At 44.4% G+C, this 23079-nt stretch overlaps 1 protein-coding gene across 1 annotated transcript in view; it reads right to left on the bottom strand.

The window, feature by feature from the left end:
• Nucleotides 1–2066: 2066 nt before the first annotated feature.
• Sh3rf3 (SH3 domain containing ring finger 3) overlaps nucleotides 2067–23079 on the bottom strand; it is a 272428-nt gene continuing 251415 nt past the window's right edge. Inside the window, exons 9-10 of the mRNA XM_051186721.1 lie at nucleotides 6621–6955; nucleotides 2067–2310 (exon numbers count right to left, since the gene is read on the bottom strand). Of these exons, the coding sequence (XP_051042678.1) occupies nucleotides 2142–2310; nucleotides 6621–6955 (504 nt within the window). The 3' untranslated portion in view covers nucleotides 2067–2141. The remainder of the gene's footprint in view (nucleotides 2311–6620; nucleotides 6956–23079) is intronic.

Raw genomic sequence — 23079 nt, 5'->3', positions numbered from 1 at the left:
TATTCGAAATACTCAGGCCGTGGGGCTCACTGTGTATTTTTAAAAGCTACATCTTGAAATGAGCTCCAGGGCCCTATTTCCCTCCCCAAGGTAAGTTCCTATGTAAACCCATGACTTGGTTAGGAGAGGGTCCAGCTGATGTTTTCCAAAGACCCCTTGATACTTTCCTCCAGCACAAGAAAGGAGGGCAGGTCAAAGTTGTCTATTCTGTTGCCTCCAAGTTTAGGAGGTAAAAAGGGACTTTTATTGTCTGGAAACTGGAGTGAGTTCTGGCTCTACCAAAAACATGTCTCTCAGGATGTGTGACACTATGGATTTAACCATACATAGATCTGTGCATGGATGGGCAGGTAATTTAGCAGTGTCAGCGACTAGATACCTCTTGATTGTCACTCACCCTGCATACAGGGATCCCTTTGCCTAAGCTAGAGTTTCTCTGGCTCAGAACAGTTTTCTTCTGTCTAATCTCCTCCAGTAAGTCTATCATCACAGAGGAAGAGGCACTCTCGAGGAATCATTGCTTCCATGTGGCAGCCACCCGCAGTCATGAGTTAAATCATGTCCCCAGACAGGAACTTTGAGGATAAGTGATCCTTATTTTACGATGAAAACTAGTGCTAGCTGCTGCTACCAAAGGCTTAACATAGGTCTGGGTAGTTTTGTAAAAATGTAGACAAAGGCTCACAAATTTTTTGAGATTTAAAAAAAAAAAGTGTGTGACACTCACACCTTTTGATAGCCATTCAGGCCATCCTCTTGGAAGCAAGCTGTTGCTCCAGTGAACAAAGGCTTCAGAGCCAAAGGAACCATCCTGTTTATTTTCCAGTGTCTCTGGGCCCTGTCAGTCTATAGTCATGTATCAGACCTGTGTTATCATTGTACCTTTGGTCTCTAGCAGATAGAATTTTGCCTTCCCACTTATTTTTGAAATGGAGGGGCAAAAAAAAAAAAAACCTTTTGCAAGGTAGTGGTCTGAGCTGTTGTAAAAGCTGCATTTGGCAGCAAGATGTGTTTTATGAATGCTATTTTTAGTCATTCTCTCTAAATTGATCAAAGGAAGCTTAAGGGTCTTTGTGTGTGTATGTTTGTGTGTATGTTTCCCTGCCACACAAAAAGGCAGAATAGATTCCTCAAAATGCCTCCCCCTCCCCGTTTTTCTTTTTTGAAATCATAATCACTCTTATCTAGATGCAGTTCAGGGTATTTCCAACAGCCAGGAAAGACACTCTCTAACTCCATGTGACACTGTCTCAGCAGACTCTCAGTTACCTCATGGAGCACCAGCCAACGTTTTGATATTACAGATAAGAATTCCTCAACATGCTCCAAACTTCATATGGGAAATATATAAAACTTTCCTTTGATGTTACCTCATTTTTTTTCCCTTGAAGCTTAGTGATTTCTAGTTTTACAAAAATCAGCACCAGATGTATGAAAAATATGCAGCGTTTGACCTATTAGAAATATATAAAGTTTAAGAGTTGTACATTAAAAAGGTGTCATAAGAAGGAAGAAATAGTGGTGGCAAAACCAAAAGGTGTTCCTTATTATCCTAGTAGGAGACAAAGCCATGAGGATTCTGCAGTGCCCGACAGGACCCCACTGGACACCTTGGGAAACTCAGAGCCCTTCTATGAGGCTTCTGAACCATGAATGCCCTGGATGTGGGGCTCGTTGGCAGGTGACAGAGGTATATAGAGGACTGATACCCAGGGCAGCCAGGGAAGTTATTCTTCATTGCCACCAGCCCTAGCACACAGCCCCACTCTATACCCTCCCCACTGGGCTCCCAACCCTGCATAGACAACTAATATTGCCTTAGCTTCTGGGTGGCCTAGTAGTGCATTTGTCCACATGGACAACTTTTTCTGTTGCACTGTTCACTGAGATTTATGGTATGGTCTGGAAGGACACTCATGTGCTTTCAATAAGGACTTTACATGAGGGTATGGTCTTCACAATCAAGATGACATCCAAGTGTGCTTTCAATTATCATGGCCTTCATGACTGAGTTACCACCCCAGTCCAATTGTTCCTGGTGGGTGCTCAAGAAAGGCCCTGGGTGCTACGGTCTCCTCTGCTCAGAGTGTTTTCTGGGGTCCCCTTCCCCAGATGGCAGAGTGGGACATGAGCAACGACCTTCAGAAGCTCTCTACAAAGCTGCCTGGGAAGAGGCCTGTGCGGCCATTCCGCTGCAGAGTCCCCTTGAACCAACCATCTTCATGCTTCTTGTGCACGAAGACAATATCACCTTCCTTTAGTTCGATCTCTGCTTCACTCTGTGGTGGGTAGGAGACCACCACCCGGTACCTGGGAGGACAGAAGGAACAGCATGTGAACGGAGAGGAGACAAAACTGCAGTGGGAGTAACTATCCAAAATATCATTCATATGTATGCAAAATGATAAGGAAGCCTATTATATAGAATTAATATGGCCATTAAAAAGGAAAGGATGTTCCCTAGATGTCTTTAGACACAGATCTAAGGCCCAGTTTTTTCTCATTCCTTTTCTACAAGACCTGGTCAACCTGTAGCACCCAAGGCTTCAAGGTGCTGTTTTCACATCACCATGACAAAAGGGAATAGAAAGTTCCTCTTCATGCTGCTGGCCACAGCTCTACCTGGATGAAGTGCTGAGGGTGCTCTAGGCTGTAAAAGGCTTCCCTAAATATGAGACCAGAGTTGGATCCCTGGCCATCACCTTTCCAAGAACCCAGAGTCTTGAGGTCTACATAGCGCTTGCCTGACAGACACTTGGCTGTGGCCCTAATAGCACTCCTGTATAAAATCCCAGCAAGCTTTTCTTAGCCATCCTCTTCATAAGCCCTATTGTGTGCTACACAGATTTTTAGCCTCACAGGGCTGAGTCTCCAGCTGGCCCTAGCCTTGCTTAACATTCCTTCCTCTAAACTTCCTAAGAACTACTTTACTCCAGGAGCAGCAGCAGCAGGAGAAGGAGGAGGAGGATCTTGCCTTTCTGACCTTCAAAGGAATCTAGGCCCCAGCCTAGATGCCCTCTCAGGGACCAACACTCCTTTCTGTGAATGTTCACACTCCAGGATCTCCTGAGCCTGTACTCACCCTTCCCCATTGCCTTGGTAATGCTGCACACTTGGGTGTGAACTGGGTTTCTGTTCGTGCCAGACTTCCCTATTGTAAAGTGTGTTGTGTTAGTGGTTATAGCCTGCAGGAGACTGGAGTGGCTGTACTTCTCAGATATCCGTGCTTGTCTGGTGTCTACCTCTCAGTCCTTGATAGGACACCCTGATGCTCTCTGCCTTCTGCTGCTGGCCCCTCTGCTATGTGAGTAGCTGTGTATGACATGTGTTTGACACCTGTACCCTCAGCCCCAGGGCAGGTGACAGTAGTAGTCAGCTAAATAGGATGAAGGGTGGTCTTCAGGAGCCATGTGTCTGGGCCAGGGCCATGGTCTTGGTCTCTCTATTATACTGAGGGGAAAATAGCCATGTGCACAAAGGTGGACTGATTTAAACTGCAGTGACTGTGTTTTTAGAATGGTGTAGACCAAGAGCCTAATTACAATTTCTCTTGCACTCTCTTTAGCCCCTCTAAAGTAACTTTCCTCACCCACCTCTGTGTACTGACTTAACAAAGCCCTGCTCCTCATCAAGCGAAGGGCCAAAAATGCTGTCAGGGAGCATCTGAGATTTCTCTGCTTGGCTGCAAACTGCCAGTGTATTTTTAAAAATGCCCTAATCTGGTACTTTCTCTTTTCTGTTATTATAAAAACTTAATGAAGCTGTTTCCAGTTTGGTATTTTGGGAGACCTAAATCTGTCTTCCTTGGTTCTGGTCACTCAGCTTTGGCTCCATAGTAAACCATCTCTTGTTGTCTTAGAGGTGAGAGTTGCTTTTGTGTCAGTACTATGGTATTCCAGGCTAAGGATATCAGGGAATGTGATTTGAAGAGACTGAAGAGTCCAAGCACAGGCTCAGGCCATCAGAAGTTTTTATATCTGATTTACATGTGAAGTCTAGGAAGGCTAGTGTGGAACCTAATCTAAGTCCAAAACTCGGAGGGCCTCTGCACTAGTTCAGACCCATAAGCTATGAAATGAGCACCTGGCACAGACTTACAGGTCCCAGACTGCTGTCTGAGCTGGAGTTGTGTTAGCCTCAGGAGCTAGATCACACATCTTCAGTTCCTCAACTTTGGCTAGCCTGTGGCCACTTCACTTTTGTCCAGAAGGAGACAAGGACCCCTTTATGGGACTGTGAATACTATTGTAGTTGGTCTTAATGTCAACCTGCCACAAATTAGAATCACCTGAGTAGGGATCCTCACCTGAAGAACTGTCCTGATGGCCTTGGTTGATGTGGGATAGCCTGTCCCAACTATGGGCAGTGCTTTCAGTCAGCAGCCTGGGTGAAAAGGGCCTTTGGGAAGGAAGGAAGAACACCTCCTCCTTTGCTTGCTTGGCCTTCCCCTTGCTGCTGAGTGGCCCTATTACTGATTATTTCCTTGCTGACTGCAGAACCAGCGTTTCCAAACTCACATCATTAACTAGGAACCAGGGTTTTTCCAGGAACTTTCTGGGCTCCCAGCACCAGACTGGGACTAGTGAGGCACCTGCCTTGTGGACAGAGTGCCTCTGATTGTTGAGGCACCCTTAATGCATTCTGATTCATTTATATACATGTATGTATATATGTGAATACATACATTCATTCCCTGCTCTGTTCCTCTAGAGAACCCTGGTGAAAACACCTGATGAGCTTAGACTCTCTGGTCAGAAAGCCCTCTTTCTCATCCAGTTGCTAGCTAGCTGTGGGACCATGAACAAGTCTCTTAGGCTTTTACAGAACATCAGTTACTCCATTGGGAAATGGGGATGCTGAATTAATAAGATTCATAAGGGGATTCAATAGATAATGCACATAATGTACTCAGGAAATGCAGTATGCACAGGCTACATGCAGAGCCTGATCATCTTAGCGTCAATGGCAGGAATTCATGCCAACTGTTAATGTTTTGAACACCAGCCTTTCACAGAACCTTAAGTGGATGCTAGCCACCTTCACTATAACTGCAAATGTCAATACAGATGTACATCTTAATTGGTCATGAAAATTCTGTATCTGTTTCATGGTGTCTCTAGGGCCCTACAGAGATCGGCCTCCCCATGTTCCTGGATCTGATCTAACAGCACCATAGATTCAGCTCAAAAGCATCTAGAACCATAGTTTGTGGCTGTGTGCTAGCAGAGCTATGGGTACTATTGCATTTTCAATATGGTTAAAAAAAATGATTCCAGAGATTTTTGACACTAGAAAGCTGCTGCAAGAAATCTGAAATTTGCTCAATGCTTTCTGGAACACCAAGCCACTAGGTGCTTCTAGTCTATGACAGTCTTCCTATGGCACAGCAGAGTGCCATGGACATCCCAGAGTCCACAGCATCAGTGATACCCATAGAGGCCTCTGACAGAAGCCTCTATGACCCTTGTCTACCCACTGCCTGACGCCTGGAGGTGTGGTCTCAAGTTAGCATGCAGAACAGCTGCTGTGTTCTCTGGCTCAGGTAACAAGTGATTGAGCAGTGCAGAGACTAACAGATGCCATTGTTGCTCTCAGGATGATAGTTTTATATTTTTTATTGTTTAAGCAGTGCTTTATCTAGTAGAGTCTAGGCAAGGTGGTACCTGTCATACCATTATAAGACCTTCCAGTCTTTAGTTGTAAACTCAAACACACAGATCCATTCACAAAGCAGACACCCTACTACTTAGAAATCTTGTACAATCTATTGCCCCTTAGCCTGTGACTTCAGCAGGTCCTACCTATCACTGGGCTCAGTTTCCAAATCTATGAAACTTGAGGTTGAATTACATTGACTTGCTAGTTTGGATAAAAATGGATGAATATTGGCAATTGTGAATGGTTTGACTGGATAGACTATATACACAACTTAGAACATTTCATAACACTAAGATGTCACAATGTCCTGAGGGTCAAAGGAGAACTGCTTTTCTGGGTGAGTGGATGAGGCACAGGCCACAGGGGACTCTGCAGGGTTCTTTTGAGGGTCCTCAAAGGTTGAAAACCCAGTGCTCTGAGTCACAGTGGTATGGACATATTTACAAGGTTCATTTACAAGCTCAAATCCAGGAAGGAAGGTGTGGTTTGAATGTAATTGGCTCCCATAATCTCACAGGAAGTTGCACTATTAGGAGGTGTGGCTTTGATGGATGGGTATGGCCTTGCTGGAGGAACTGTGTCACTAAGGGGGATGGGCTTTGAAGTTTCCTATGCTCAGGATATTGCCCAGTGTCTCAGTTGACTTCATGTTGCCTGTGAGATACAGGACTCTCAGCTATGTTTGTCTGCATGCTGCCACAAACTAAAGGACTGAACCTCTGAAATTGCAAGTGAGCCCCCTCAATTAAATGTTTTCATTATAAGAGTTGCTATGGTCATGGTGTCTCAACACAGCAAGAAAAACCCTAACCAAGACACAAGGCAGGCTGCAAATAAGAAATATACCCAGAGGAACATATGATAAACCTGACCCCTGGGAATCTTTTGCCCATCCCCAAGGTTTCAGAACTTAGGTGTTAGTTCTAAATAGAGGACACAGATAAAAGCCCTCACCTCCTTACCTCTCTCTGGGCAGTGGCTTCGGTTCAGGGCGGATGGAAGTCATGGATAGAGTTGCTTGCCGAGAAGGGGACAAAGAGAAATTCAGATCCAAGGAGCCGGCTTTTCTGTGCAGTGGCTCCAACCCAATGGCTCCTTGCATCTCACTTTCTATGGGGCAGGAACCTGCCCTGCCATGGACGGTCAATGGGGACACTTCAGGGCCCATGGCACCCTGCAGTGAGGCATCCATGGCTGACTGGGGGTCGTGGGTTGGAGATATAGATGGTGGGGAGCGTGACTTCTTCTTGGCAGATGCCCCAGCTAGCAGCTTCAGCAGCCCGCTCTTCTTCTCCTTCTGCAGAAACACACAGTTGAACCCCATGTGTTAGTGTCTCTGGGAGAACTGTCCAATGGAGACCTGTAAAGATAGTCCTGTAAATATAGTCAGAGGAAGGCAACAAAGACAAGCCCAAAGACTTATTTTTCTTTACTGAGACTTGGAAGGATTGTCCCCCCAGGGCCAGCTCCATGGAAGGTTTGCAGGCTAGAGATCCCACAAAGCAGGACTCCCCATGACAGGAACTGTAGGCAGCTTCATGCTAAAGGGTGTCTGCTTTGTTCTGCAGGGGAGATGTTCCTAGTGGGGCTTCTCATGAATCTGGGCCTGGCTCTTTCTAGAGGAGTTCTGGACAGTCTCCATGCCATATCCTATGTTTACTTAAAAAAAAATTAAAGAAAATTAGAGGACTTTTAGTCCAGCTGGGAGGGTAGTTATTCTACACAGGGCACCTAGACATACATAGTCACTATCCAAGGAATGTATGTGTCTTTGGGAAAATTGGTTTAGAATCCTTGAACATTTAAACTTTCCTCCACACAAACAGCTGTGGAGTATGTATATGTGTGCATGCATATGTGTATGTATGCATGTATGTGTGTTTACATGTGTGCATATACATACAGTCTGTATATTGTATATACATAGTGTGTATATGTATATATAGTATTTATATAATGTATGTATGCAGTTTGTATAATATGTACATATATTGTGTGTCCAATATGCATTTATGTAGTGTGTATGTATAATGTGTACATGGTATGTATGTGTATATATTATGTGTATAATGTCTGTATATATTAAATGTGTATAGATAATATATATAACACAACATAGCATGTATATAACATGTATATTATATATATTGTATGTATAATGTGTATGTGTGTAATGTGTGATTTTAAGTCTCATGATGTGCAGTGTCACAAGTCTATCTGTCCAGTAACTGAAGCATTGTTATCTGAAGGCTTCTGTCTCTGTTGGTGTGCATTATTTGGGGTACTTGGTTATCAGGGTGGCTACTTGGACTGTGATTCCCCACCTTCAGCATTCACAGGGCCTTGAGCCCACACCTGGGGTCTTGAGGCTCCTTCTGAGCTCTGCACATTATCATGGTAAGTGATCATGTAAGAAGCTGCTGTACTGGGAATGAGAACCAGAAAGGAGCCAGCCGTCTATGGAGACTGACTAGATCTACAGGACTGTGGATGTTGCAGGTTCAGAAGCTAATTACCTTGTCTTGAGATAGCTATATCCCCTAGAACAGCCATTCCTTTTCCTCTTCAGATCCACATCCAGTGACTAATAGATGAAAACCTTTTGGAATTTATTAGCTTAGAAGACTACTGACTTCCACCAGTTCAAAGGCTAAGGATGTCAACTTCTTAGACCTATAGAAAAGCTTCTCCAATATGCTGTAACCACCTCTCTTCATATACTCACTAATGTAGTTTAAACTTTCCTTGACTTATGACTTTCTTTGCTTGATAAGATTATAAGACTTATGAAACAGCTTCCACATAACCTAAATCTGTGTTTCTAGAATGGCTCCAGAATAAACCATCTCTTATTCCTTTTGAGATCTGGTGTTTTGTTTTTGTTTTGTTACTTTGTTTTTTGCATCAACAGTATCCAGACAAGGAGGTCTCAGGATCCCCTACTTAGAGGACATCATAGAAAGGTAACCTCCAGCCAGTTACCACTCAATGTTACATCCTCCCTACATACATGGCTCAATCAGTTACCACTCGATGTTCCACGTCTACATATATGGCTCAGGACTCCTTGAGCTGCTTTTCTTTCCTTCTTCCTACACATGTTTGTACCAGGGTGGGGCCTGAGGCTTTTAATGCCCAACTGCTCCTGCAGCTACACAGCCTATCTTCTCCCAAAGACTTTGCCTAAACTTCTTATGCATTGTCCCAGGCCCTGGGGGCTGTATGGGAAAGGGAAAACGAAACCTTAGTCATTAGTTATATGCATGCTTAGTGGAGTATTTGCCATGCTGTCTGGGGGATTAAGATGTAGTGTTGCCAAGTCAGTATATACACAGACCATCCTGATGGTACAGCCAGAGAGGGCAGTGTTCTCTGGGACAATCACTGGAAACAATGAACATAAAGTATAGAAGGACTGTAGCAATTCACATGACTTGCCCTGGTCAGGAATGGAAGGACTACAAGGTCTAAAGAGGGGGCAGGCTCCCAAAAAGGAGGGCAGAGCTTCCTAATGGGGTGATCTTGTCCAGAGAGGACAGGGGACAAAGTCTGAGACAGTTTGAATGGTCCAGACAGGCCAGCACACATTTCCAAAAGCTGTAATAGGCCCATGATGTGTGGAAGGAGGCAGGGACCGTCCAGGTGTCTAGATTAAGTCATCACTTATTCTGAAGGTGTGGCAGAAGAAATCTAGCAGCCAGCAAAGGCCCTATTGTATATCCTTCTCCCTCACCCTCTACCATCTTTGTTTCTTTACCCCCTGGATTACCATTCATCCATGTCCTTTCTAGCTCCTCTCTGGAATACAAGCTTTGGAAGGGTAGGGGGATATTTCATAGCAGGCACTTGACACTTGTGCATATAATGAGCTGAGCGCAGCATCAGAGTTCTTAGAATGCCTGAATAAAGAACACACTTGGGAGCATTCACAAGGCACTCCAGGCTGAGAGAGCCTTGGTGTCATGTGCAGTGAACTGGAGGAAGACACGTCCCTGCTACCTCACCCCACACCCCTGAGATTATTGGCGTTTGTGTCCAGCTTCAATGGTATGTACTGGAAAGAGACAGGGTGGATACATGTGTGGGTAACTTTCCTGTCTCAATTAATTCTTCAGGATTAAATGTGACTCAAGATTTTCTGAATTTAACTTAGACAAACACTGATACTTTGAATGCAGAAATTTCTCCAAAATGTTTGCCTTCCGGAGTAGAATCCTGCCAATGCCTGCAGCATCTAGTAATCCCTTACTGTGGAATTCCTCAGAATAGCAGCCATCATGTTTGTGCAATTCATGGAATATGGTGGCAGATGTTCTAAGCACTTCCTTGGGAGTCATCACATATGACACAGTTAGGGATTAACCAAGAGGCACTTTGCTATATGTGGTGAGGACAGATTCATGACTCAGTTTCAGGAGTATAATAGGGGAGATAACATCTCACAGAAATAGTCTGGACTAGGGGGTTATGTTTAAAAAGGTTTCTTCTGAATAGTGAATAAATTAGAGAATTAATGAGCTTGGCAAGGTGAAAATTCCATGTCTCCAACACAGTCATTGTTGATTCTTGGAGTCCATCTGATTCCTTCTGGAATTAGATAATTTATCTCTGTAACATCTCTGTGTGGCCAAGATCCAATCAGAGGGGACCAAAGCATCTGGCTAGGGCAAAGAGCTGGAGGGTAAGGGACTGAGCCAGCCTGGGGGCTTCAGCTGGGGGGTGTGGTCAGAAGCTCCAGGTGTCAAGATTTGCATATGAAAAATCTCCCCCTCTAGAGCAGTGGTTCTCCTAAGTGGGGTGCCTAAGACATCAGATATTTACATCACTGTTATGAATACATAACAGTAACAAAATTACACTGATGAAGTAACAATGAAAATAATTTTATGGTTGGGAGTTCACTACAACATGAAGAAAAGTATTAAAGGATCATAGATTTAGGAAGGTTGAGGGCCACTGATCTAGAGTTTTGGAAGGGAGCTAAATGAGAGGTTCTGAGAAAACTCTGTATACATGCTTACACTTACACACACACACACACACAGTGCACATGCACACTGCATATATGTTCACACTTGCACACACACGTTGTGCATATATGCTCACACTGTATACATATACACTGTGCACACAAACTTGGATATACACATCCTCTTAATCTAGTTACTACCTGTGCTGGAGAGATGGCTCAGCAGGCCAGAGTTCAGTTCCCAGCAACCACAAGGGATCTGACACCTTTTTCTGGCCTCCACAGGCAAGGGCATATATTTGGTATACACATACATGCAGACACAACACCACACATATAAAATAACAAGTTAAAAATACAAGAGAATCACCACCTCAAACTTCAACATGAAGAGGTTGGGGTGGGGGCTAGAAATGTAGTGGGGGGAACACTTGACTGGGAGGAAGCACTTAGCTAATATGCAGAAACCCCCAGATTCCTTCCATCTCAAGCACTTCAGAAGATTTCTGATGTTTATTGGTACTGCACTGTAAGACACAGAAATGGTAAAATATTACTTTGGATTATGATTAAGATTGAAGCCTTCTTAAAGCCTTTGGTGTCCCTGTATAAAAATGCAGCCAGAGGACAAAGACACTTAAAGTTAAAAGACTTATTGCTGAAGGGCCATCAGAAATGATGAAAATTCTCACAAGGACAGGATTTTAAAAATCAAGATTAAACTTTTCAGGAACACTATGCATTTCACTAAAATTAATTCGTTTGGCTCCTTTATTTTTTGAGAAGACACTTTGCTATGTAGCTCAGGGTATCCTAGAACCTGCAACCCTCCTGTTTCATCCTCCTTAGTAGCTAGGATTATAAGCCCTCACTACAACACCTAGCATGAACACACACACACACACACACACAGAGTCATCATCCTCTTGGTGCAGTGGCAATATGTTGGTCTCATAAATGTGTGTGTGTGTGTGTGTGTGTGTGTGTGTGTGTATTGTATGTTTACACACACACACACACTGTTCATTTTGCTGGGGATGAAACCTTTACTTGCATACACAAGGCAAATGTTACTACTAGCTAAATCTCCAAGTGACTTCCTTTATTAACCCATGTAACAGAGGTAGCCAGGACACCATCTCCCTCAAATGGATTTGCCATTTTTGTAGTAGTATTTTAACTTGGATTATCTGGGTACATAGCAAACACTGACCCTGGTGACTGCTGCAGGAGGCAGACAGCTACAGACAGCCCTCCCCAATGGCCTACTGATTGAGATGGTGTCTGAGAATGTCCTCACTCCTGTTCTAAAATCATTTTGCTGCTTTCACATACTGTCTGCTGAGTCAGTCAAATTGATGAGTTATTCAAGATTCAGGATGGGGGTTGGCACAGAGTCAGTCAGGGATTCTTCCCCACCACATAGGCAGACAGCGAGGTACAGATAACCCTTAATCTGCAGTTGCAAGCCACCAGTATAAGATGATGATCATAGACTCTAATAATGGTGGCCATGATAATATGATGCTGATAACGTGTTGATTCTGATAATAAAGGATCAAAGAAAATTACTCCTTTTTATTCTGCTAGGTGCATCTGAAGGTATGGTTGTGAGCTGAGACCAAGGTCTCAGGTGAAAGATATTTAGGCTGTGTTCTGACCTTGGTGACCTTTGAGAACCTACAGATTATCTGGGAATCCCAGAAACAAGCCTTCCCTTATCCCCCACCCAGTCTGCTGTAGGGTCCCAGGGTGAGCAGGGTGGGAAACAGGTTGGGTCAATATTTCAACTTTTGTCATGTGTTCTGTATTATCTGGCTCATGTGCTGCTTTTTCACTTAAAAGGGAAATGTGGAAAGGATTTTGCAACCTGCCACTGTGAACACGATGGTAATAGTTATGAACCAGAGAGAACTTTTGTTAGCTTATAGAGCATGAGTTGGTCTCCTATGAGGGGCAACTGGTAGAGGAAGGGGACAGAGGCTAGCTAGCGGCCACAGAGATAATGAAAGGGTGGACTAGTAGGTAATGTGGTCCAGGGTCAGAAGGTGTGGAAAGAGCAGACTTGAAAAACAGATGCTTACATTTAGATGGTACCCCCCCCCCAAAGGGCATGGTGAAGGGGTGTGGTGTTCTATAATGCACACTTGGCACTTCAAAGGCTGCCCAAGATGCTCTAGTAGAGGTGAAGTTATGGGGATGGAAGGAAGTTGATGGAGGTGACAGTGGCAGAGATGGTCACAGGATGGCTTGTGGCTTAGGGAAGATGATATGGGGACAGCAGGCTGGGGACACAGAACTAGAAGCATCACCACTAGGTGGCTGACACAAAACTTTGCTGTCTGCCCATGAGACAGGGAGGAGTCCCCGGCTGACTTTATGCTAGCCCCATCCTGAGTCTACTGAATAACTCAACAGTTTGACTGGCTGGGCAGACAGAAAGTGAAAGAAGCAAAATGCATAGAAAGGGGTAAGGTAACTCTCAGATGCCATCTCAATCTATAGGCCATTGGGGGGACAGATGGCAGAGTCGGGTAGAAGGTCTAGCTAGCTTAGAGAAAAGAGAATATCTTATTAGCGGTGAGAACAACCTCAGAAAACCTGGGCAGATCCTAATGTGTAAGGATGTTGACACGAGAAACAAGGCTGAGGCCTGAAGAAGCCTTGAGACAAGATACAAGGGCAAATGGAGACATGGTGTCCTTATTTTTTCTGAGGCTGGCTCCAAGGCACAAAACCCCACTTGGAAGTGTTGTGATGACTACTGTATGTCTGGAAATATTGCTGTCAAGATGGTGTCAGGAGAAAGGGTAATTAAAAGCTCTGCTCTGCTAAAAGTTTAATGGAGCAAGAGCACAGTTCTGGCTCCGCATGAAAACAGGCACTAGAAGAGCAAGAAGGTTTATAACAGTATAAATATGCAATGCATTTTCCAAGAGGGCATAGAAATAGAGTTTCTATAATGGATAAAGAGACAAATTAACAAGCTATTTAAAAGAGACAGAATGGTTGGGTAGTGAGCTATCGGGATTAGTTAATGTTTAATTTTAAACATTAAAACACATTAAAAAATACTGCCTTGGCAAAAAGACAGAAGATGAAAAATACTGGTTCATAAAAATGATGGAGAAGGGAGGGACAGTTAGCAGGTACAATCTAGACTCTCAAGCCTCTCCCATGGATGGAAGCTCTGCTGACTGCACTGTGTTGCTTTTCTTGCCTTGTCCAGTGTACTCTTTGCTCAGTGGCATGCTGTGTGGTGTTGGACACCTTAGGGAGTGGAAAGGACAGACGACAGGTCCTTCAAAAAAGAGCTACGTTGGAGAGATGGCTCAGCAGTTAAAGAGTGCTGGCTGCTCTTGCAGAGGACATAAATTTGGTTCAATCAGTCACACGAGGCTCGCCACTTCCTGTAATTCTCTTTTGGCCTCCTCTTTGTTGCTTCTTGGTGTTACATTAGGCAAAACAGTCACACTCATAAAATAAAGATAAATCTTGAGAGGGGGGAGAGAGAACTATACACATTGTGATCTGAGCAGTTAGTTGGACTCAGAACAAAGAGTAAAATGAATGCTGCCTTCTCTTGAACCTGGGTCTAGAAGCAGGTCTGGAAGAACAGCCAAGGCCAAGAAGGCATGGAGGAGCCCTTGAAGAGCTCTCCTGGGGAAGGAGGGTGGGGAATCAGGAAGATAAACTCTGATGTTGTTGTGTCCTGTGAGAACCATGGGATGCTGTGGTAGGTTGGGGGTAGGATGGAACTGGATCTTCATCATTCATTGGTTGGCTGACGGCAAACTAGTTACTTACCCATTCTTATCCTTGATTCCCTTATATGTGACACAGACACACAATTAGATGAAAAATGATGCTGGAAATACTGGAACGCTTCCCATGAGCCAGGTCCTATTAAGCATTAGCTATATATTAGCTCCCTGAATTCTATTTTCTTGTCTTTTTGGTGTGTGTGTATGTGTGTATCTGTGGTATGCCCATATGTAGAACAGACCAGTGTGCACTTGATGTGGAAGGACCCCCCCCTTTTTTTTTAATAAAGATGCTGAGGATCTTGAGAACTGGGTGGGGGGGGGGTTCATGGTTACTTAGCAACCTCTTCACCCATTGAGTCATTTACTATAGCTCACCTTAGACGCCTTTAGGAGGGTTTGAGACAGCAAACTGTAGGCACAGAGTAATAAATTAGAAAGTTGTACAGCCTGGATTTGCCTCAGGATTTGCTGAGTCTAAGTTTTAACTATGGCTCTAGTGACTTGCCATGAGACCTAAATAAGTCAGTGTATGCCATCTCAGGATAGGCTGGATTAATCCAGTTTGTTTCTATGACAGAATCCAGAGGCTGAATGGTATATGAAGAAAAGAGACTTTTTAAGCTCACAGTTTTAGAGGCTGGAAGCTGGTGGGTCCATCAGTTCTGTCCCTGGAGAGGGCCTCATGATTGAACATCAGGCATGGGTGAGAGGAAGGAGCACATGGCAAGACTCTAGGAGCCAAGTTTCCAAGTTTTTTTTTTTTTTAAACTTTGGGGAGCTACCTAGGGTCCCTCAAAAACCACACTAATCCCTTCTGAGGGCAACACTCTCAGTGATCTAACACCAGCTTGGAGGGCCTCCATCTCATTTTCACTAGATGAGAACCACAATGCCAGCACCTGGCCCTTTAACAGCAGCAGGTACTCAGTAAGTGACAGGCATCCAGCACTGTACTAGTGAGACTGGGATCTGAGGTGATGCATGATAGAGCTTTTCATTAGGCATCTGGTGCCTCTGTTAGCACTTACGTTATCACAAGCTGGATGGGGGGAATTACAGTGCACTTAGCTCATTTTAATTTTTATAGCATTAGTATCTTCTTGTCTTATTTTAAATAACTTGACCAAAATGCTGAACAGAAACAACTCAGGTGGATAAAGCTTTATCTTCGGTTCAAAACTTCGAGTGCAACATTACTTGAGCAGAACATCATGAAAGCAGGAGCCATGGTGGTGGGCTGGCCTTTATTTCTTGTTGGACAAAAAGCAAGCAGAGAACAGAGGAATACAGAAGGGGCTAGAGTGACATAGCCTTAGCATGCTATGTGCTAAGTGACCTACTCCCTCCAACTGTGCCTTACCTGCCTTCCACCACCTCCTAGTGAGGCTGCCACATGAGGAATCTATTGAGGAATTAATCCTTTTATGAGATCAGAGACCTCATCATTTAACTGTCTGAAAATAAGATTACAGGACCTGCAGAGGAGTGCTTGGCTAATTTTCTCAGCATTTCTTAATCTAATTAGGTTTGTATTAAAAATGATTCTAGCCAGGAAATGAACCTAGGATCTCCCACATGCTTAGGCAAGTGATCTACCACTGAGCCACACACCCTTAGCTATAGCACATCTAGTTTAGTCACTACAAAAATAAACATCTCTGCTTTATGTTATTGTCTATCAGACATTCAGTCAAGATTGACTAGTTTATGTAAAAACAAAACATTAGTAACAACAACAAAAACCCTGCAAGGGGCTGGAGAAATGGACCAGGAGTTAAGAGGACCCTGGTTCAATTCCCACACCCACATGGCAGCTCACAACCATCCATAACCACACCTTTTGATGGGATCCAATGCAGTCTTCTGGCCTTCATTGGTCATAGGTGGTGCACAGACATAAACGCAGGCAGAACACCCATACACATAAAATAATAAAATAGTATATCCATTTTATTAGTGTGCAAATTTGCTTTTAATAAATGGTATAATTATAGGTATACCAAAGAATTTTTTGAAAATAAAATAAAGTAGATAGGACTCAGCTGCTATCTATGATCCTTTGGAAAGCTCTAGAGACAAGAATATTCTTTAAGTCTTTCAAACAGCACAGTCTGAATCCATTACAGAGGATGTCAAGAAGCTTCAAACCTGAATGGGTAGGACTGCTTCAAGAAACAGCTATAAGAAATAGCTCTTTCTAGGTTCAAACTTAGGATAATGGTGGAAGCATTGAACATCCTTCCAGCTATCAGCACACACAGTACATATGGTGACAAGATGATGCCTGGAACATGAGAGACAGGAGGTACAGCCCTCAGGCTCTTGGCCCCATGACTGGGAGTGTCCAGGGCACTGACATTTGGGTCACCTCTCCACCAGGGTGTCACTTCTTTCTAGTTTCCTGTGTTATGGCAGCTTGTTTTGCCTTTCTGATTATCCCCTTGTTTCCTTTGCCACACACCAGGTTGGACACATTTCTCAGGCCCTCTGCCCTAATACTGACATGAAGCCTTGACAAAAGCTTGGCTCCTTACCCCCTCCCCCTTCTATGGTAGGACTGATTTTCTGTATCCCAGTATCTTACACGAACTGTAGATTTTAAATAGAAGTCACAGAGGTAAAACCACTGAAATATGCTCCGATGAGTCTCCTTCTACCCACCCCCAGCCAGAGGCCAGAGATGAGAGCATCCTTGGTCCCGAGTGAGTGGCCAGGGAGCCCAGGGACAGGTGAAAGGGTGAGGCAAAATGGAAGGTGGAAGCTCATAACCGAGAAAGCTCGTATACTGGTCCAAGTCTTCCTGTCCCCTCTCTAGTCCCTAAAAGAGAATAGCAGCCTAAAAACTGCAGGCTGTGCATCTCAGCTTGGGCCCTTCCTCCAGTGACACTGATGGATGCCCTATTGGCATGACCATTGGGCTGCTCTGGGTGAGGTACAAGTGACAATGGAGTCTAACACACAAGTATTCGGACCTTTAAGTTAAGTTAGGTTCTGAAAGTCAAAGGCTCTGAGACACTGGTCTTTCTAATGAACATGAAGTGTGCCCGGACTCGACTGGGGCCTCTCATGGGCACATGTGAAGAGACTGTGTGAGTGACTGCCAGGCTCTGAAGGAACTGACATAATGTTCATGTCATGCCTTTAGGACCTAACCCAGAGGGGATAAGTACTCCAAGCCCTCCACCAGGACAATGTTCACACCTTCTGCCCTGCAAAAAAAAAAAAAAAAAAAAAAAAAAAAGGAGGCGCAGACCCAGACAGACAGACTGATATCTTTCCTCATTATTTCCTTTCCTCTTGGGCCCATGGGCCATTTTGGTTGGATTCTGCCACTTACTACCTTAGTGCCTTTAAACAGAAACCTAACTCTTCTGAGCCTCAGTCCCGCCAATTTTAAGGATGGTAATAACTTACATGACCCAGGAGGGTACCGTGGAACTCAAGTGGAGTCATTCATGTGCAGCATGGCACACATGGGAGAGTACACACTTCACCTATGTGTATATCACTGTCAGTTGTGTTACTTCACAGGGTCTTGGCACCATGACAGTGTGGACATAAGGGTCCTCTGCAAGGAACATGGTGTGGGTGGTACTTAGTCATCACTTGTTCTCTGAGCCAGAGGAAAAGAATTGCGACACAGTGTTTTCCTCAGACCCATGGGCAAAGGTAGCAGTATTGCTTCTGGAACCTGGAGCAGAAGCACACATTCCAGAGCATGCTTCCACCTCAATCACAGGCCTGCCAGGAACTGGCATGTGGATGTCCTTTGGGTCTCAGGTCAGGTTCTTATCAATGTTTGTGTTGGTATCAAGGTCTGGGCAGGCACAGAAATGCAGAGTTGGGAGTGGAGTTTCAATTAGGTTCACTTCCCCCACCCCCAAACATTAGGAAACTAATTGAATTATTAATCTATTTGAAAAATTAGGAGACACTGTGGATCCCTGCTGAGTGGATAGCAGGGACGGAGGCCAGCCTTGTTCAGTCCAGTGGATTCTGGAAGCAAGACACCCCAGGAAGTACAGATGTAGCAGATTTCATTTTCACACTTCATTAAAAACATTGACTACTACCTGGTAAACTTGCAGAGTGTGAGACTCCAGAGTGCTCAGCCCTATATGGGGTGTACATATAACACCCTCCCCATGGGGCTCAGGGGTCTCCAAGGAAGAGGGGTAGAATGACTGTGACAGTCCAAGCCCATTGATAGTATCAAGGAAACAGTGTTTACCAAACACAACAAGGCTGTTACATGAATTCACAGCAATTGTGACAATATACAGAAGACCTGCAGAAGCTCCAGGCAGACAAAATTCCAGGTCTAAGTGGGGTGGGGATGGGAGTAGGTGGACATAAAATTCCACCACTAACTGCAGAGACCGAAGTCAGTTTCTTTAATGGTGAGACTGCTAGTAGGATGAACACACATCAGGGTGGACCCTGTTCCCAGGACTAGCTGGACATATAAAATGAACTCCATAGGACAAGGATAAGCAAAGAAGGGATCTCAATATCTGGTGGGAAGGCATGGGAGGAGTTGGAGCACTGAATATGCTCAAAATATGTTGTAAAAAAATTAATAAAAACATTGCTTAGAAAACATTGAACCCAAGAGAACTGTAACAACCATGAGAACAGTGAAGGAAACTGACATTCTAGAGCTAAGAAGACACCTAAGAAAATGTGCTACATCCTATTTTCTAAATATGGCCCAGTACTGTCTCTCAACTCATTCATGTCCTTACAGAGGGACTGTGGTGCTCCCCTTAGGTAGTGTGCCTCTGTGGTAGAGCACAGTGGAAACACAGCGACATGTCAGAACAGTCACACACCTGCTCTAGAACATGGGTGCCATGACACAGGCTAGCCTTCTGATATGGTGCAGCTGGGACTCTAGCCAGCAAGAGGAATGGGTTTCTGAAGTCAGAAGTCTATAGAGGTCCCCTGGTCTGGCCCTGACCACAATAGTCTTGTAGGCCTCTTAGCTGAAGTCTAGAGCCCAGTTGTGCTCTGTCCCAAGTCTAGCCTACAGAAGCCATGAACATAGTGAGGTGACAGGTAAAGGGTGACTGGCTATGGAACAAAGGACTGGAGCTGACGATATTTCCTGGGAGATTTCCTGGAGCCAGGGTGGACCTGCATGGTGAGTTTCTTGGCATTACTGGCCTGAGTCCAAATATTTTACTGTCTTACCATGAGTGTCATGCATTGCCAGCCTCTCTCTCACACACCCTGCACTTCTGATAAGCAACATAGAGGACATCCTAGCAGACTTTCTTGGAAATATTTCTACAGAAATATAGGAAACATGTATAATTGAAGGCATGCAGTCATCCAAATAATAAATGAAGATTCTGCAAGGAAAGATGACAAGAAGTCAGTGTAGTTTTACTGAAAACAAGTGAGTTCTAGATGCCAAATACCATCAAGCTGAATAGCAGAGTCACAGAGATTAACAAGACAGAATTTCACACTGATGGTGTGGCTAAAAGCTAAGAGGATTGATCCTTTGATTTTTTGTTTTTTCTTTTTGGTTTTTTTGAGACAGGATTTCTCTGTGGCTGTGGAGCCTGTCCTGGACGTAGCTCCTGTAGAGCAGGCTGGTCTCAAATTCAGAGATCCACCTGCCTCTGCCTGGGACTAAAGGCGTGCACCACCACATCCAGCAGAGGATTGATCTTAATTAAGGCATAACCAGGAACTGAGGTAGAAGGATTTAGTTTTGGGGACGGGGTCTCACTATGTAGATCTGACTGTCCTGGAACTTACTATATAGACAAGGCTGACCTCCCAAGTGCTGGGATTAAAAGTGGGCATCATTAAGCCCAGTGCCATAGAAGGACTTTATTGCAAGGATACACACTTCAGAAAGCCATTGGTTACATACAATTCCAAACAATGAGAGCTTGAGAGGGTGGTATGGAGAAAAGGGGAGTGGGAAGGGAGGGAGAGGGGAGGGGGAGGAGTATGGGCAGAAGGGGGAGAGAAAAACAGAGAGGGGGGGACAATTAAAACTATCTCAATGGAAGTAAGCACGTGCCTTAACAAGGTTATTGGACCCCAAACATTTCCGCTGCTTCCTCTATAGCTGTCTTCAGCTTCCCCTATGGTGTGGAGTCCTTGGTAGTCTTACCCTCCCCATGGTTCGTGACACACTCAGCAACATTTCCAGTTTCCCCAAAGTGCATGGTCATTCAGTACCTAGTCTTTTCAGGCCCCTGCTGGAGGCTTGTAGAGAATACAAGCACCCTTCAGAGTCTTTGGCATAAGCCCAACTTAACCCACAGGCCTAGTATTTTGTGTTAGACTTGATTTAAGAATTTTCTGAAGGGTCTGATGCTGTTTTTACCTCAGGGCTACCCACTATTCACATGTAAGTTACTCCTTAGTTACTTAGCACCTCATCATGGGGGGCACCTAGGTACCTCCCTAATTCCCAGAGTCTCACCTTCAGAATGTGCCACAACTGTCAAAGTCTTCCATATTTGTTAACTTAGTCAGTCTTTACATCAGCCTGTAAGACACTGTGCCAGTACCCCTAAGGCATCCAGAGAACCACTGACTTTGGGGTGTCAATAACCAGCCTTTTGTAGGGAAAGAAGACTTAAATAATTCAGATGACTTAAGCTAAAGGAAAACAAAACAAAAACTTCAGTGGGTCCTTTCTAGCCTTCACCGCATTAATAACCTATTTCTAAAACTCTTATTTTGGTATGAACACTTACCATGTGATCAGCTTTCCTAGGAAGTTTTTCTTTTTCTGGGGATAGAGGCCATATCCTTCTGTATAATTAGCCAACCACATTCTCAATAGCTCCTACCAAAGCTTCTCATATACTATGTAGTAATGCATGTGCTCTGGGTGCCATGTGACACAGCAGATCTCTAGGATGCACGTGTCAGTGAGCACAGTTTCATTTAAACAAGATGAATGAGTTTGAAAAAGGTCAATGGCCCTTAAAAAGAGAAGGACTGGAATGGACAGAATGATGAGCTGCCCACCACAATCATAGCCAATGTCACCCAGGGTGAGCCAGACCCTGGCCCTACATGCCAGTGTGACATTGCCTCAGGAGACACTTGACAATGGCTGGAGTTTGAATTTTCACAGTGGAGGTACAGCAACATTCTACAGGCAAAGCACCCGCATATATGAAATGAAAAGCAACTAATCTAAAACAAAATATTTTTTAATGTACTCATTGAAAACTGCATATATGTAATACAGTGTGTCTTGACCATACCTACTTCTTCAATTTTCCCAAGGATGTGTCCCCATCACAGCTCCCTCTGAATTTAATTACCCTCTTTTAATTAATTCTTTAAAACCCACTGAATCCAATTAGTGATGTCCACATGTACACACTGTCATGTAGTCGGTGTGCCAAGCTCATGTATGCTTTTAAACAGAGGGAAATGGATTCCAACAGGAAAAGCAGCAGCAGGTGAATTTAGTATACACTGGGGAAAGAGTGGCTCAGTGCCTGAGGCTAGCATTCCTGAGGCAGCAGTAACAAACTGAAGCTGTTATTCCCATTGGCACCTACTGCTGGTACTCAGTATGTCAGGTGTTTCCAGGATGAAGTGAAGTTTCTCCTTATCTTTGTGTGCTTCTCAAGGAAGTCTGATTCCAGGAAACACAATGCCCACTCAACTGTAGGCCTGTGAGAAAGGGCTTGGGTGGCACAACCCTGATGTCTCCCACTGAGTGAGTGGCTCTGGACCCTAGCCAGGTACCCTGAACTATTGCCCTGACATTTCATCTCTGACTGATCCTTAACTGACAACTGTTCTTAGTACCTCTTTAAGGAGCCATCACTATGGGGTCATACATACTGGTTATTATTTCATTATTTATCCATCATGGAACACCTTCTTAGAGCAAGCCTAGCTCCATGCTTTAGCCCAGAGCTGTATAGGCTAGTTTAGATAAGGCTGGCTGGCTCTGACCATGAATCCCAGAAGAGGCATTTGGCTGAGGTTCTGATAGTGCCATGTACAGCGTGTCGGGGAACCCAGCAGCACAGACCTAGTGATGTCCAGAACAGCCAAGGGGGAGGACTTGACAGCTAATGAATAGTCCTTAGAGAACTGGGTAGCCCTTAGGTGAAAACAGCATCAGACCCTTAGAGAACTCCTGTCCTCCTCTTCATGAAGCACTTCTTAAACTCCCTCCCATTCTCCTTTACTAAGACAATTCTACAGTAGGAATTCCTGTCTCTGGTTCCCTGGGAGGTAGGAGCCTGTTCAGCATGGCCCTGTCACCAAGAGGGGGGCATGCCCTTATAGTTGAAAATAATATTTTGCTTGAATAACCACAACAGCCCCATGCTTGCCATGGCCAAGATGGGCTCCACTATAACCTCTAACATATGATCCTCTGCTATCAAAGTAGTCCACACAGCTGGATAATGTACATCTGCTCACGGGCTCACTGCATCTCATGCACACTCTGGAATGTGTGCATTTCTATCTAGATGTAGACCCAGCACAGATGTATAACTGAAGGTGCCTGATGATGAAGACCAACTCTAGCATCACATAAGGTACTGAAGGAATCTGGCCTTGCTTTCTGGAGTGTGGAGGGGAATGCAGTCATCTGGTTTTTGTACATGTGTGAGCCTTTGGTTGGTTTGTCAGTAGCATCCTGGCTGGACTTTTCTGTGTTTGTGACAATCATGCCAT

Source organism: Phodopus roborovskii, unplaced genomic scaffold (assembly GCF_943737965.1).
Source record: "Phodopus roborovskii unplaced genomic scaffold, PHOROB, whole genome shotgun sequence".
NCBI classification, from domain to species: Eukaryota; Metazoa; Chordata; class Mammalia; order Rodentia; family Cricetidae; genus Phodopus; species Phodopus roborovskii.
This window is presented reverse-complemented; position numbering and strand designations above follow the sequence as displayed.